A 14666-nucleotide genomic window follows, 5' to 3' on the forward strand; every position below is an offset into this window, starting at 1 on the left:
GATAAGAGACAAAGAGAACAAAGCAAGAACATGAACCACCACTTAATCTTAAGAAAAACCTTTTTTCCTGTGAGGGTCGTTAAAACCAGAGCTGGGTGCCCAGGCTGCTGTGGGGTCTGCATTTATGGAGATGCCCCAAATCCACCTGGACACAGCCCCGAGCAGCCTGCTGGAGCTGGCCCTGCTGGGGCAGGGGGATGGACTGCACATCTCCAGAGGTGCTTCCAAGCTCTGCGATTCAGTTACTTGAAGGGAAGCTGCGCTCCTCCGTGCAACAAATGCAAGGCACTCAGCCCCCACCTAACAGCCACCAGTGTCCAGTGCATGCATGACTGTTGGGTGACATTCACCCCAGCACGGGGGAGATGACCAAATCCTTGAAGGTGGTAAGGTCTAGGCACAGTGGAGCTGTTTTTCTTGAGTGGGCCCAGTGCAACCTTGTGCATGTCCTGGGCACATGGGCTCAGCCCCCAGCCTTCTTCCCCCTCCACCAGCTTGCAAGGCTGGTGGGCACCATCCTCTGCAGGAGACACAGCTCCAGCCCTGAGCCACCAGCCGTGCTGTGGGCCCTGCACCCCCAGCCTGGCCCATGAAGCTCTTCCCTATCCATCATGACCTACCTTTTGAGTTTGGGGCAGAACACCAGGCACAGGGTCTGAGCTTCAGCAGGTCGTGATAATGCTGCATGGCTCTGGGCACAGAGGAACCATCTCCTATCTAGGTAACCCTCACCCCTGATGGCAAGAAAGGAAGGCAGGGAGGCAGCAGCAGGCAAAGAGGGCAGACAGGAGCTGCGAGCACACAGGATCGCAGCTTGACAAGTGAAATGGGGCTGGGACCAGGGGGGAGGTGAAGTTCCTCCAGCCCCAACCTTGTATGGAATGGCAAAAGAGCAATCCACCCGGCCAACGTGACCTGCACGTCTCTCTCAAGCTCTCCTGCCACCGATGGCTCCAGCAGCTTTTCCCAGTCTCCTCACCCTGCTCCTCACTAGAAGTGCAAGCAGAAAGTCTCCCTGGGAAATACTGAGGGACAGGAGCCAGTCCTGGCTGTCCAGAGGGCTGAAGGATACTCTGCCTCAAGGTGTGACGACCTGCTGGCGTGGGAAGGGGCATGTTCTTCCAAACCATGCTCCCAGGTAGCTCGGCTCCCTCCCAGCAGGAGATGAGGGTGGTCCCTCCCCTGGTACCACCCTGCCTTTCCCTCCGTCAGGTGTGGGGACCCATTGCTTTCTCCTCTCCTGCCTCAGCCCTTCCCAAGGCTAATCCTGACACACGTTCTGCTGTCCCCACCCCAGACTCTGCCAGCTCCGGGGTCAGGCCCCCCACGAGGGGCTGGAAAACCAGAGAGTCACTCCTGCTGTAAGGGGGTACAACCCAGACCAGGAGGAAGGAGCAAGCTGAGCCATGAACACATGACCACGCAAGCAGCTGCGCTCCCCAACGTGTTTAATTCTCACATACACACGTGGACAATACCCCTTGCTACCTGGGAGGCCAGGGCAGAGCACCCACCGGCTTCACCGAGGCTTTGCTGCGCTGTGCTGGGGTGGTGGGCATCACCCACAGCATGTGGGAAGTCCAGTGACAGTGGAGAACAGGCAAGTTCAACACAAAGAAAAAACAGGAGAGCCCAGAGTGCTGCTGAGCACAGGGAGCCTGCTGCCCCCACCCCGATACCGGATCTGGCCACACCAGCTCCAGGCTGGCGTCAATGCCACCGCCCGGCTAGAGCAAGTCAGTAGCCTTCATCTGCCCAGGTGATCTCGTAGTCCGGATACTTGGTTTTCAGCTTCTCTGTAGTCACGGAGTGGTCCGCTCGCCCAAAGCCCTGGCAGAGGAGAGAGGGTCCCAAAGTAGAGCCCACGGTTACCTCCTACGGGAGAGCTCGGCGAAGCCCTGGGGTGGCTCACCACAACCAGAGGCTCCAGCAGCAGCCCCTGGCTGTGGAAGATGCCGCTGAGCTCGTGTCTGTGAAAGACCGATCAGCTCCGATCACGCAGACCACGGGCAGCTCAGCCTGGCTCCGGCTGCCAGACAGCACGGCACCCAGGCCGGTGCCATGCCAGAGCTGGCAAAACCTGCACCAGCATCACCGATACCCTCCTCGGGGCACTCTGGGGGACACCGAGGGGACGTGGGCAGCCCCAGCTCTACCCTCCTGCTCCCGAGGGGACGTGGTGCCAGTTCGGCCACGAGCAGTGGGACCCGCACGGGCACCCGTGCTGCCGTCGGGAGGGAGAAGCCGCGTCCACTGGTGGGTATGCCCTCCCCTCCCCACCGCCCCCCCGGCGCCCCGCTTACCACCGAGTACCCGTAGACGTGGATCTTCCTCTCCTCGGGGCGGTGGGAGAGCCGGCCGCCCCCCAGGCACTCGCAGCCCAGGCCCTGCTGCGCCAGTTCCCGCGCCGTCTGCTCGTAGATGTCGGCTGCGGGGGGAGGGAGCCGTGGGGCGGCGGGGAAGGCGACCAGAGGGGCCGTGCCAGAGCACCGGGAACTCCTGCCTGAGCCACCGCCCACGGACGCCCCCCCCCCCCCGCCCCGCCCCGGGGCAGCCCCTCGCCGGCTGCCGGGGCCCGTGGAGGGGGCCGCTTCCCTCGGGCCCACAGGTGGGCGGGACGGAGCACCACGCGCTGCCCCACCGGCGATCCCGCCGCCGCCCCCCCTCAGCCCCCAGCCCCGAGCCCGGCCGGCGGTGCCGGTGCCCCGCGCCCCTCACCATGGTACTCGGCCCAGCCGTGGCCGCGCACGACGTCCTTCCCGGGCCCGCCGGCCGCGCGCACGCGCACCAGCACGTACTTGAAGACGCCGCCGCCGTCGATCTCCACGTCCGCCACCCGCGACAGCGCCTCCGCCGCCGCCGCCGCCGCCGCCATCGCGCCCGCCCCGCCGCCGCGCCCCGCCCCTTCCGCCCCAACGGCCAACCACCGCCCGAGGGCGCCCGGCTCCGCCCCGAGGCCCCGCCCACAGCCGGGAGGGGCGGAGCCCTGCCCGCGGCGGGGCGCGGTCCCGGCACGCCGGGCCGGGGACTGCTGGCGGCGGCGGAGCGTGCGGGGGGGGGAGGGGGACGACTGGAGCACCGGGACCTTCCGCCGCGGCCTCGTACCGGGGCGCTGAGGCCCGCCGATGGTGGAGGGGGCTGCGGGGAGAGGGGCCCTGGCCGGGGAGCTGGGCCGGGGGCAGCCTGCCTGCGGGCGCAGCCTGCCTGCGGGCGCGGGGCGCAGAGCAGGGCGGCCGGTGAGCCCGGGGTCGGGCAGGGCCGCGAGGCAGCCCCGGGTGAGCGGCGGGGCTGCTGAGCGCTGCGGTGGTGCCGGTGGTGCCGTTGCGCCCGGCTCTGCCCCCCTTCCCCGACACCCCTCGGGCAGCCCCGAAGCCGCGGCCCTGCCGCCACGGCTCCCTGGCCCGCAGCACCCCTCGCCGCCGGCCTGGCGGGTCCCCCCGCTGCCCCTCTGCCGCGGTTGGCCCCCCCGCCGCGCACAGCCACCCCCCGCCCGGCCCTGCCAGCCCCACTCGGGTCTTTCACCCCGAGCCCTGGCGATGTGGCTGGGCTCCCCGGCAGCACCGTGGCCGCCCACCGCCCTCCCGTGGCACCCCTGGGCTAGGCCTGGCTCCGCACCCGGCGCTGGGCACAGCCGGGGCCGTAGCGTGGCCCTCTGCCAGCGTCAACGGGCAGGGACACCCCGCAGCCCCTGCCCCCTGCTGGGACTGTACCCTGTACCCAGAGACCTTACGGAGAGAGTCCCGGGGGGCACCCAAGGGTGCCTTACAGCCACCCTCATAGGCTCCCCGCTGCATCTAAAGATCATACGGTAACATGCTCAGGACACAGACGCTATAGGAACAGAGACCTTGTGCAACCCAGCTCCCACCCACGAACCGTATGGGGCCGCTGCTGCAGACTATAGAGCTGCCAGCAGCACCCACGGACTCGGTGGAGCCTCAGCGGCGCTGCGGCGGTCCATGGGACCCCAGGTGCTGGGGGGCACGGCCTGGAGGGCTGGGCAGGGCCCCGTGTGCAGGCAGGGCACGTGGGCAGGCATGGGGGGCTCTGCGTGTGCAGGCAGCCAGGCCGTCCGGTGGGCAGAGGCTGGGAGGGGGTGCCTCGCGTGCCCCCGCTCTAGCCAAGCACTGCTCACCCTGAGAGGGCTCTGTGGGGCCTTGCCAGGATGCTGGCTGGGACCCGTGCCCCACAGCAAACCTCATCCCATGCTCCCATTGCTTCACGGCCTCCCCCAGCCCAGCTCCCCCACTGCTCTGGCTACGGCCAACCCCCCAGCCAACGCCGGCCGCCCGCAGCCCATCGTAGCCTCCTCCCCTCGGTGCCACATCCAAGAGGGGGTCCCCGTCCCACCGTGCGGACAGGGCAACACCTATCTACAAAGGGGGGTGACCCAGGGGTGCTGGGGGAGGGCTCCCCGCTCCACATTCACATGATGTCATCCAGGAGGTTGGGGCTGGCCACCCAGTCGAGGGTGCGGGGCTCGGAGGCTGCCATGATCATGCACATGAACTGTTTGCCTGTCCTCTTGTCGATGGGGTAGATGGTGGTGGGGGTGAAGCGCTTGTTGCTCTCCACAAAGTCGCAGAGCTGCTCATAGACGGCAGGGAACTCATGACGCAGGAAGACGCCACGGATGCGCAGCTCCCGCTGGATGTTGATGAAGCAGACCTCCCGCGCCTTGCGGCCCTCCTCCCCCTCCTTGTCGATGTCCGCCGTGCCGGGTGGGGGTGTCAGGATCAACGTCTCCATGTCCCGCTCCTTCTTCAGGATTTTCTTCTCGGGGCTGGAGGAGGCTAAGGCCACCTTGGCGTATTTCCTGACCGTCGGCACCTGCATCTTCGGCGACGGCCTCTCTGGCACTTTTTGGGTGACAGCCACGGTTACATTCAGGAGGAAACATTCGTCGGGGTCATACTGGTTGCCCGTCTCCCGCAGCTCCCGGGCGTACTCCCCCAGGTTGTCCGAGTAGCTCTCTAGCTCCCGCAGGGACAGGTAGGTGGGGGACATCAGCAGGCTCTCCAGCCCAAACTGGAGGAAGTTCTCGGCCGAGCCAGCGTTTGGGAAGCCCAGGAAGAGGACGCCACGGCCACGGGAGAGGTAGCCCACCTTGGCGATGCGCGAGAAGGCCTTGTGCACCTCGGCATTCTCCCGGCAGAACTGCAGGACGTGGCGGCAGACGCTGCCCACGCGCCCATAGACGCAGCTCTCCTTGTGTGTGTCCCAGTCCTCGCGGCGGCAGTGCCGGGAGCAGTAGTAGGTGTAGCAACTGTGGCACGACTTGAAGTAGAGGCAGGCGTTGAACATGGTCTCTGTCCGCCGGCACTTGGCGTTGGAGCACATCATCATGTCGTCCTCCTCCGCGCTCAGGTCAGGCGAGCAGTTCTCCGGTGACTTCTCGAAGGGACCGACGGACAGTGGGGCAGGCTGGGGGCGTGGGGCGCTGGCACGGGAGCTGGGACCCGGCTGCTCCTTTGTGGGTCGGGGTCCTTCAGGCACGCCAGGAGGGACCCTCCTGCCCTCTCCCCGCCGGGGGGGCCCCGGGGTGCTGCTGCTCAGAAGCTGCTTGAGTTGCTCAGCAAGGCTGTCCCTGTGCCCGGCACGATGGTCTGGTGCTGGCTTGTAGTCGATGACGAGGTCAGTGATGAGCTCGTCCAGCTGCTCCAGGCTGCGCTGGCGCCCCGAGCCGCTCTCCCTGGGGACGGGCTGTGGGGTGCAGGGCACGGCGTAGGGACCGCGCTCCCGCCCCCCGTCCAGCACGTCCCAGCTGGCCGAGCGCCTCTCGCTCCTGCCCAGCCCATCAGCACGGATGTCATTGTCGGTGATGGTGATCTCCGGTGTGACGTACCAGGAGCGGCCCGGGGGGCCTCGGCCACCATCAGCGTGCACCCTCTCAAGGATGGAGCTCTCCGAGAGGGACAGGGCAGCATAGCGCTTGGGTGAGCTTGACAGGTTGATCACCACTGGCTGCCGGCGCTCCTCAGGGGATAAGGCACGGTGCTGCTCCTGGGCGAGCAGGTTCTCATAGCTGCGCCCGCGCTGCAGGACCTCCTCCCTGTGTACTGCCGGCGCCAGGATGTTATCCCAGGATTTGGAATAGTGCTGACTTTCCCGGCCCAGCCGTGGTGGGGTTACGCCATAGCTGGCATGCCAGGAGGAGACCATGGCCTCACGCCCAGGTGGTTGCGGGGCGAAGCGCGACACTTGCAAGGTCTGGTAGGGCAGTGTGCTCCGCTCAGGGCAGTACCAGTCGCCGAAGTGCAAGGGCTGGGTGCTGCGGGGCGGAGGGCATGTCCGCGACAGCATCTCCCGCTCCCGGTACTTCCCGTAGTCCTCGGCGTAGAAGACCCGGGAAGAGGAGCCGAGGGCCGGGTACGTCCGGGCATCCTCGGCATAGAGGGTTTTGACAGGGGTGCCACGGGGGGCATAAAAGCGGGGCTCATCCCCGTAGAAGGCACGGGCAGGCGCCTCCTGCACCGGGTAGCCCCGCGCCTCCTCCACGTACAACGTCCGGGGTGGCACCGTGTGGATGGCAGTTTTGGCTGGGTCCTCTGCGTAAAAGTGCTGGGGGATGGCATGGCGGCCGGGGTAGGGGTAGCTGGCATAGCCGGAGCTGCGGAGGGGCATGGCAGGGCTGGGGCACCGCACCGGCTCCTCTGCGTAGAAGAACTTGGCAGGGACGCCGGGGGCCGAGAAGGTCATGCAGCCCCTCTCGGGGTACTCCCTGAAGTCCCGCGAGGCCGGCACCGGCACTGTCTGGTACGCCAGCGCCCGGGGGTCAGCCTCATAGTACTCGCTGGGGTAGGGCAGGAACGGGGGGTCCCCGCTGTAGGAGTCGCTGGGGGTGGGCGTGCGGGATGCGGATGCCTGCCTGCTCCCTGGCACCGCCAGGCTGCGGGCAGCCCCGGGTGCACGGGGCCAGCGTGGCGGTTCCTGCCGGCTCTGGGGTGCCCGCAGGCTGCGTGCAGCATGCACCAGCACTGCCTCATCCGGCTTGATGTCCACCCGGCACTTGACGTGGGGGCTGGCGCCCACCTTGGCGCCCGGCCCCTCCTCGAAGCAGTTGCTGCCCAGGCAGAGCGGGGAGATGCGGCTGACACTGCTGCGCTGCGGCTGCAGCTTGATGGGGTGCACCTCGTTAGCCAGCGCCCGCAGGGGAACCTGGCTCTCACGGCGTGGCGAGGGCTCGGGGCGGGAGGGCTCCCGGGCCACCCGCAGCGCCTCCCGCCCACGCCGGGCCAGCGGCGGCGACGCCGAGACGCTGATCGGCACGGGGGTGAAGGTGGACTTCACCCGTGGCGCGCTCTTCGAGCGGGCACGTCGCTTCGGCTCGCTTCTCGGCGGTGGGGCTCTGCCAGCATAAGGGTCCGGCTTTGGTGGCGCCCGCCTGCCTGGCAGCCCTGGCGTGGGCTCGGGGGTGCCAGGGCGTGGGCAGGGGCGCTCCATGGCCGGGGGGGTGCCCAGCTGCTCGTCCAGCGACTCGAGGAAGTCAAAGCTCCTGCAATGGCGCTTGTTGAAGGGCTGCGGCTCGTGGGTCAGGGACGAGGACATGGAGGCGTCACATTGTGCCAAGGGCTGGCAGACAATCGAATCCTTGGGGGCTGCGGTGGCCACCTTTATGTCTTGGTACACCGTAGACACCAGGATGTCAGGTGGGTCTGTTCGTGTCATCTTAAAAGCGACTCTTCTCCCACCAGCTCCCCTTCAGATGGCCTCAGAGGAAGGCAGCTGGCCCTGCAAGAGAACATATAGGTGCCTAAATCCCAGCAGAGACTTTGGGGAGCTGCAATGGCACTGGATAAATCCCCACAGCTCTTGGCTTGAAGCAGGGGTTTGGCCACCTCTTCAGAAATGAGGGTTCGGGGGCATTCCAGCCTCTGCTGCTGCTGTTACTAGTCAGATCCTAACTCAGGGAAGAAGCTGGAAAGACTCCAAATCTGGGATGCAAATAACGGAGAGGATGGCAGGACATCCATGGGTGCACTGGGCACCGCAGGGCAGCTGGGAGAGGTGCCAGCTCACCGCAGGGAGACAAGGCCACTGACCACCATGCCCCTGTTCCTCAGGTGCAGGACACAGGGACCCTCTTGCAGCATCGTGGAAAATGGCAGCTCTGAACAGGGCTGGGGGGGATTCAACACTAGGGTTTTCCATAGTGGATGGAGACAACGTGCCCGGCCCTCCACTGTGAGCATCCAAGTGGCTGTGGGGTCTCCTGGGACCACGTGCACCCATGTCCCAGTGCATGCTGTGCCCAGCACCAGCATTGTAGGCAGCACAGGCAGGAGCATCACCCAGGGATGGGTACCAGGAGCCCCCACCATGGCACCTGGGAAGCCTACACAGCTCTGGGGCTCCGGCGGGGCAGGAGCCGTACTGCCTCCCTGTGGCAGCTGCACCCCACCATGGCCCATGAACACCCCTGTGGGGTGTCAACAGTCTTGGCTGCTTGCAGCCGCATCACTCCCTGGGGCTCCTCCAGACTGGCACAGACAGCACCGGGGGCTGGCAGAGGGGTACTATGGCAGGTGTCCCAACCCCATGTGCCAGCAGTGACTCCTCTATTGGTTCCCACAGCTCTGAGCAGGATAGACCAGAGCCCATCTGCAATAACCCCATGCCGGAGGGGCTGTGCTGGCTCAGCACCCACCGGCTTTGTCCTCTCCCACATCCTGCAGCCACAACACATCTCCCAGGCTGGAGAGCGAGTGGGATGGCAGCTGCAGCTCCCAAGGGACATGGGGTCTGGCACCCACCATGCACCAGCACTGTGCACCCCACCTGCTCCGGGATGACGCTGCATTGGTGGCTGGGGTGGGCAGAATCCCCAGCCACATGCATGACACTGCTGTGTGACAAGGGGGGTCATCAGCACAAGCCCCCCAGAGCGACTGGGGGAGCAGACGAGGTGGTTTGCCCACAGGACCTGGTGGATTGTGGCACTGACCTTCACCAACAGCCCATCGAGAGCCAGCTGCAGGTTACCATCGGCACTGAGTGGCTGTACAACTGGCTTTGCCCATGGCGGCGATACCCGGCCAGCTTTAAAATTCATCACATCCTATAAGGGTTTGTTTTTTTGGCCACCTGGCCAAGGGGCCCAAGAGCGCAGGTGGGCACCAGCTGCTCCACGATACGCTAAAGGTGCATGGCAAAGGCCAGCAAAAGGCATTTGGCTTTAAACAGCAGCAGAGGACCACAGGGAAGGTATTTCTGGGAGGAAAGGAATAGACTTTATCTGGCAAGCAGTATTGACTATGCAGTGATGGGGAGGGAGACTTGGGTTCCCCCTTGTTGCCTGGATAAAGCCCTGGCTCACCCCGAAGCCAGGGGTGGGGGACGGATGCTGGAGCTGAGGTGAAGCCAATGGGGTTGGGGTGTCTGTCCCTGGAGTGGGCTGGGGAGAGCTTGGTGCCAGGAGATGGGGATCCCAGTGTCTCCGGGGCTGGGGAAGCAGGTTTGCCCTTGTAGCAGTGGCTCAGCATCAGCCCCGCTGCATTACAATGCTTGGGAGCTGGGCCAGATCCGGGAAGGCAGCACCCCATGGTGCAGTGATGCCAACAGCAGTGTTGGGAAGCTCATCCCCATGGTGTCAGGGCGGCTAGTGGGCAGGGAATTGCAGCCCGGGGTCCTACCTGGTCCAGCAGCAGCAGGGAGGGGATGGGTGGGCTGAACTGGCCCAGGGCCCCGCAGTGGCTCCATCCTAGCACTGCAAAATAAAAAAGGCATGTGAGGATCCCAGGAAAGCCCTGGCCATGGCAGAGGGGTGGCTGCTGGGGCCATGGGGTGCCTTGGTGGGAGATCGAGCACCCCGAGAGACCCCTACAGCTGCAGCCCTGCTGAGCCAAACCAAACCATAGTCCAGCGAGGCCACCATGTGCACACCTGTGCCCTGGGGACGTGGGCACTGCATCCCACAGGCACTGGCATGCCCTCCCACCCACCACAGCAGCGCCCCACTGCCCACAGAGCCTCGTGAGGCCATGGCAGTGCGGGGATCCGAGGACAGCTTGGTGCCAGCATCCCAAGCGCTGCCCGGGGTTGCCATGGTTTCTCCGAATTATTCCTCCTCTGTGAGGACGACGTGGGTGCGTGGGGAGGCTGCTGGGGCGGCAGCGCTGCAGGGGGCCGGGGGGAGCCAGGGCTTTGCGGCACCACAGGGAGAGCAGAGCACCTGCAAAGCCGTGGGCATCCTCTGTCCATCGGGGGGGCAGAGCTGGGATGGCCCGCCAACACTGCTGGTGCCCAGTGCTACCACGCTCCCACACCCCACCTGTCCCCGACACTGAGTCCCCTCCACAGGGAGAGGATTTGGCATCCCCTCTGCTCTTTGACCCCCCCCGGCTGGTGGGCACCGGATGCCCCGCTTCACCCCCAGACCTGCCTGCTTTTGGCAGGCACCAGTTTCCCTGCCCAGGGTCTCCACGCTCTGTCACCTTGGGGGATGCTGACACTGGCTGGCAGCGCTTTCAGGGCTGCTGATGTCCACTGAGCAACCCGCACCGGAGCCACCCCCGCGGGGGCACAAGGGCCCTGGGGACACAGCCAGCCCCATGCTCACATCTCCAGCCCAGGGAGGGCCCAGGCGGTTTGTTGCAGAGCCCCCCGTGCCCACACTGCTGGGCAGGACACAAAGACACCTCTGCCCACCCTGTCCCCGGCACAGCAGCTCCACTCCGGCACACCCAAAGCATTGCCGAGAGGCACCCAGTGGGACCCCGCCCCCCCCCCCCCCCCCGTGCCAGCCCACAGCTCGACCTGTCACCGCTGTGGAGGCCAGTGCCACCCACGCGCCTCCACCCTGCTCAGCACCCAGCCCTCCGCCCGCCACTGCCTGTGGGCCCTACCTGCAGTCGGGGGTGGCCCTCGTTCCCTGCCCAGCACGCCACGCCGCCCAGCACACTGCTCCCACCATGCCACACGTGAGCACCTGGCCTCCCGCAGCTCTGGCCTATGGGAGCAGCATCAGGGTGCTGGGAGCAGGAGCAAGCCCGGGCTGCTGGAGAGGCCTGTGGAAGGCTGCCGGGAACTGGGTCGCTGCCTGCATGCAGCATGTGCGGGCTGTGCAGTGTCCTGCCAGCGTGTACCACACTGCCCAGGCACTGCAGCAGCCTGCCTGTGCGCTGCCTCCCTGCTGCCTGCCCCATGCCCACGGTGAGGGTGCTGCCTGCCTGCTCTGCACTGAGCAGTCTGCCAGGGCACTGCCCCTCAGCCTGCCCCCACTGCCTGCATGCTGCCAGTGTGCTGCGCATTGCCAGAGTGCTGCCCTCACGCTGCCTGCATGCTGCACAGAGCACGCTACCAGGGCGCTGCCCCACGCACTGGCAGCTTGCTGCCCCCACACTGCCTGTGCATTGCCCCAAGCTGCCTGCACACACCGCCCTGCCAGTGTCCTGCCCCACGGCCTGCCCATGCTGCACTGAGCACTGCCAGGGTGCTGCCAGCTTGCTGCCTGCCCCATGCGCACAGCAAGGGTGCTGCCTGCACACACTGCACTGAGCACACTGCCAGTGCACTGCCCCGTGTACACTGCCTGGGCATTCCGCATATGCCACCTGCACACATCCCACTGAGCAGATGGGCAGCGTGTTGCCCACCTGAGTGTTGCCTGGGCACGCTGCACCGTGTACCCTGCCAGCACACTGCCTACACATGCAGCGCGCTGAGCATGCTGCCACTGCACCACCCCGCAGGCAGCCCAAGCAGGCTGCCAGCGCACGCTGTGCTGCACTGAGCTCACTGCCAGTGTGCTGGCAGCACCCGCGCTGCCCTGAGCATGCCAGCGGTGCCCACATCTGGAAACACGGCCAGGACAGCATCTCACATGCACTGTGACCACCGTGCTCGTGCAGACAACGCTGGAGGTACCACCAGCGCACAGCCGCGGGTGCAGTGCCTGCGCACACGCTGCGCCGTGGGCACTGCCAGCCCACAGGGCCGCTGCGCGCAGGCCTGCGTGCTCTGGGAGGGCGCTGACAGCCGACGCTGCCTGTGCACATGCTGTCCGGGCACTGCTCGCAGCAAGGGAATCCACTGCCCCCACCCCGGCCCCTGCCCCATGTATGTGGCAAACAGACGCTTCCCCCTCTGTGCCAGCCCCAGAGCATGCCAACACACACAACGCCCTGTGCACTTACAGCATTGCGCCCCCATGCACATCGCACTGCCCCTCTACACCCCCCCTGTGCCACCCCCAGACCTGAACCACGCAGCTCTGTGCCCCTGCCCATGCCTCCCGGCCTGTGTGCCCCTGGCACCCCGCACACTCCCTCCTGAGTGTGGCCTCTGCCCTGAGCCCCCCCCCCCCGCTTTCTGTACACACGGCTGCACGGCCACAGCCCCCCTGAGTGTCCCAGCGTCCCCTGCCCTGCCTGCACCGCTGGAGGGGGTCATCCTGCCAGGGGGACCAGCACCCCCAGCCCCAGCCCACGAGCATACCTCTGGCGCTGGCATCCAGGCGAGGGCTGAGCAGCACCCCAGGAGCAGCAAGGGACGCCCCGACCCCAGCCAGCCCCCAGCGCCCTTCTCTGCCGGCCAGGCTCTGACACCCCACCCTGGAGGGGCCCCCGCAGACGGGCAAGGCCAGGGGAGAGGGGGGCTGGGGGTCACCCCGGGGCCGGGGGACCCCGGGTGGGTTTGCAGTGCCCGGACCCTGTGGGGGTGCGCGGGGCGGCCCCCGGGGAGGCGGCCGGGGGGAGCGGGGCTGCCCCGGGCGCTGCCGCCGCCGCGCACCGCAGACCCCAGGGCGGTGGCCCCGGGCACCCCCACGCTGCGCAGCGGCACCGGGCGGCACCGGGCCCGCTGGGCCGCGCAGGGCGCTGAGCCTGCCCCGGGGCCGTCATCGCCGGGAACCGAGGCGAAGTGGGCCGGCCCGGGCACTGCGGCGGGATGGGATGGGGAAGAGGTGGGATGGGGATGGGGGACACGGGGGGATGGGGTGCGATGACTCGGCCGGGGAGGGCGGGATGGGGATGGCCCCGGGGGGGCTGGAGGGATGGGATGGGGACGGGCGTATAGGAGGATGGGATGGGGGGAATGGGATGGGAAGGGACGGGGTGGGATGGCCCGGGAGGGTCTCGGGGGGGATGGGGATGTGGAACACGGAGGGGATGAGATGGGGGCTGGGGGGGGCTGGGGGGATGGGATGAGATGGTCGGGGGGGTCGCGGGAGAACGGCTCGGTCGGGGTCCCCCGGGAGTACGACAGGCCCCAGTCCCCTGCGTGGGGCTCCCCTTACCTGCTCCGCGCCCGCCGGCCCGGCGGCCCCCCCGCCGCATCCCCGCCGCCTCCGCCGCGTTAGGCTCGGGCTGCCGCCGCCCCGGTGGCCATGGCCCGGCCCGGCTCCGCCCGATCCGGCCCGGCCCGGCCCGGTCGGGTGGGGCACGGCACGGCCCGGTTCGTTTACGGTTCAGTCCAGTTCGGCCCGACGCTCCGCCGCGGCCGCCCGGCTCCGCCGTCGCTTGTTTTCCCATAAATACGGCAGGCGGAGTTACCGGCCGGGGCCGGGACCAGGAGCCACCCACCGGCGCCGCCCCCGGTCCCCATCCGCATCCCCATCCCCATCCCCATCCGCATCCCCATCCCCGGTCCCTGGGCCGGCTCCGCTCCCCTCGGCCCCGGCCCCCATCCCCGCCCACTGCAGCATCCCCCGCCCACGGCGGGACCCCCCCGGGCAGGGTCTGGGGGACCCCCGGCGCCATCCCTCGGGGGGATCCCCCAGCACCCCGGGTGTGGGCACCCGCGGGACCCCCGGTGCCCCTGGATGAGGCACCGGCATCTCCCGGAGAGGTGCCGGGGGGGGCTCAGCCCTGCGTCCTGCGCCCCTGCGGGGAGTCGTGCCCTTGTGCCGGCAGCCCCCCGGTGCCGCAGTCCCCCGGGCCCGTCCCCACCGGCACCACTGCATCCCGCCTGACCTTGGCCCATCGTGGCGGCCCTGCCCAGCCATGGCCAACCAGGCGGTGAAATCCCCCGATAAGCTCTTCCGTGGAGTGGCCTCGTTTTCCCAGAGGCGCCGGGGCTTTCTCTGCCTGCGGCGGCTGGAGCACCGTGGGGGGATGCTTGGCGATGCAATGGGCAACGTGCGGAGACGGGCAAAGGCAGCGGGCGATGGCTCTCGGCACATACCGGCCCCGATGCTGGAGCTCTGCCTCAGTTTCCTCATCTCCCACCTCCTTGAGCCAGCCTCCACTGCCCACAGTGCCGAAGGCACTGCTGGTGCAGCCAAGGAACCTGTGGGTGCCCCAGCAAGGGGCCTTGACATTGGGGACCCACCGGGACCTCATGTAGCTCCAAGCCTAGAGCTGAGGTCTGCCACCCTCTGTGTGTCTCTGCACGGCGGTGTGTGTACCGGGATTTGCTTGATTTCAAAATCCTCTGTAGCTGAGACCCTTCCCTCCGGGCTCTGTGGCCCCAGGAGCATCCTTCCATGGTCTCCTGTGTCTGCACCGGACAGAGGAGTGCTGGGGTGAGCACAGGGTCTGCAGCATGCTGGTGTTGCCATGACTCCTGCAGGAACGCAGCCCCAGCTGATGCATTTTGCCACGGCGTGCCCCCTGTGCTCCCAGGGACATTGTGGGCACAGCTGAGCCTGCTGGGGCCAGCAGCATGCACCCTGCCTGCGACAGGGCTGAGCCCCAGGAACAAATTGCACAGATGAGAGGGATGCAGTA

At 67.4% G+C, this 14666-nt stretch overlaps 2 protein-coding genes across 5 annotated transcripts; both read right to left on the reverse strand.

Moving 5' to 3' along the window:
- Positions 1-1431: 1431 nt before the first annotated feature.
- On the reverse strand, positions 1432-2907 carry PHPT1 (phosphohistidine phosphatase 1). Its single transcript, XM_049832314.1, has 3 exons — positions 2719-2907; positions 2304-2428; positions 1432-1830 (listed from the first exon to the last, which is right to left on the reverse strand). The coding sequence occupies exons 1-3, from the start codon at positions 2873-2875 to the stop codon at positions 1738-1740; spliced, it is 375 nt and encodes a 124-aa protein (XP_049688271.1). The 5' UTR covers positions 2876-2907; the 3' UTR covers positions 1432-1737.
- A 718-nt stretch (positions 2908-3625) lies between these two features.
- AJM1 (apical junction component 1 homolog) lies at positions 3626-13954 on the reverse strand. 4 transcript variants are annotated; one of them, XM_049832282.1, is made up of 3 exons: positions 13911-13954; positions 9633-9706; positions 3626-7731 (listed from the first exon to the last, which is right to left on the reverse strand). In XM_049832282.1, exon 3 carries the CDS (start codon positions 7666-7668, stop codon positions 4426-4428), a length of 3243 nt encoding a protein of 1080 aa, XP_049688239.1. In that variant the 5' UTR covers positions 7669-7731; positions 9633-9706; positions 13911-13954; the 3' UTR covers positions 3626-4425. The 4 variants fall into 4 exon arrangements, with proteins under 4 accessions (XP_049688239.1, XP_049688235.1, XP_049688236.1 ...); XM_049832278.1 differs by lacking the exon at positions 13911-13954 and adding an exon at positions 13235-13518; XM_049832279.1 differs by lacking the exon at positions 13911-13954 and adding an exon at positions 12436-12552.
- Positions 13955-14666: the final 712 nt, after the last annotated feature.

The sequence above is a fragment of the Accipiter gentilis genome, chromosome 29, assembly GCF_929443795.1.
Source record: "Accipiter gentilis chromosome 29, bAccGen1.1, whole genome shotgun sequence".
NCBI lineage: Eukaryota > Metazoa > Chordata > Aves > Accipitriformes > Accipitridae > Astur > Astur gentilis.

What these genes read in the sequence shown, in the direction of transcription:
- PHPT1 (XM_049832314.1), bottom strand. Translation starts at nt 2,875, where the DNA reads ATGGCGGCGGCGGCGGCGGCGGCGGAGGCGCTGTCGCGGGTGGCGGAC. An exon ending in CGGCTGGGCCGAGTACCATG is followed by an intron (nt 2,429 to 2,718) that starts GTGAGGGGCGCG and finishes CTCCCCCCGCAG; the next exon opens with CCGACATCTACGAGCAGACG. An exon ending in ACGTCTACGGGTACTCGGTG is followed by an intron (nt 1,831 to 2,303) that starts GTAAGCGGGGCG and finishes CTCCTCTGCCAG; the next exon opens with GGCTTTGGGCGAGCGGACCA.
- AJM1 (XM_049832282.1), bottom strand. Translation starts at nt 7,668, where the DNA reads ATGACACGAACAGACCCACCTGACATCCTGGTGTCTACGGTGTACCAA.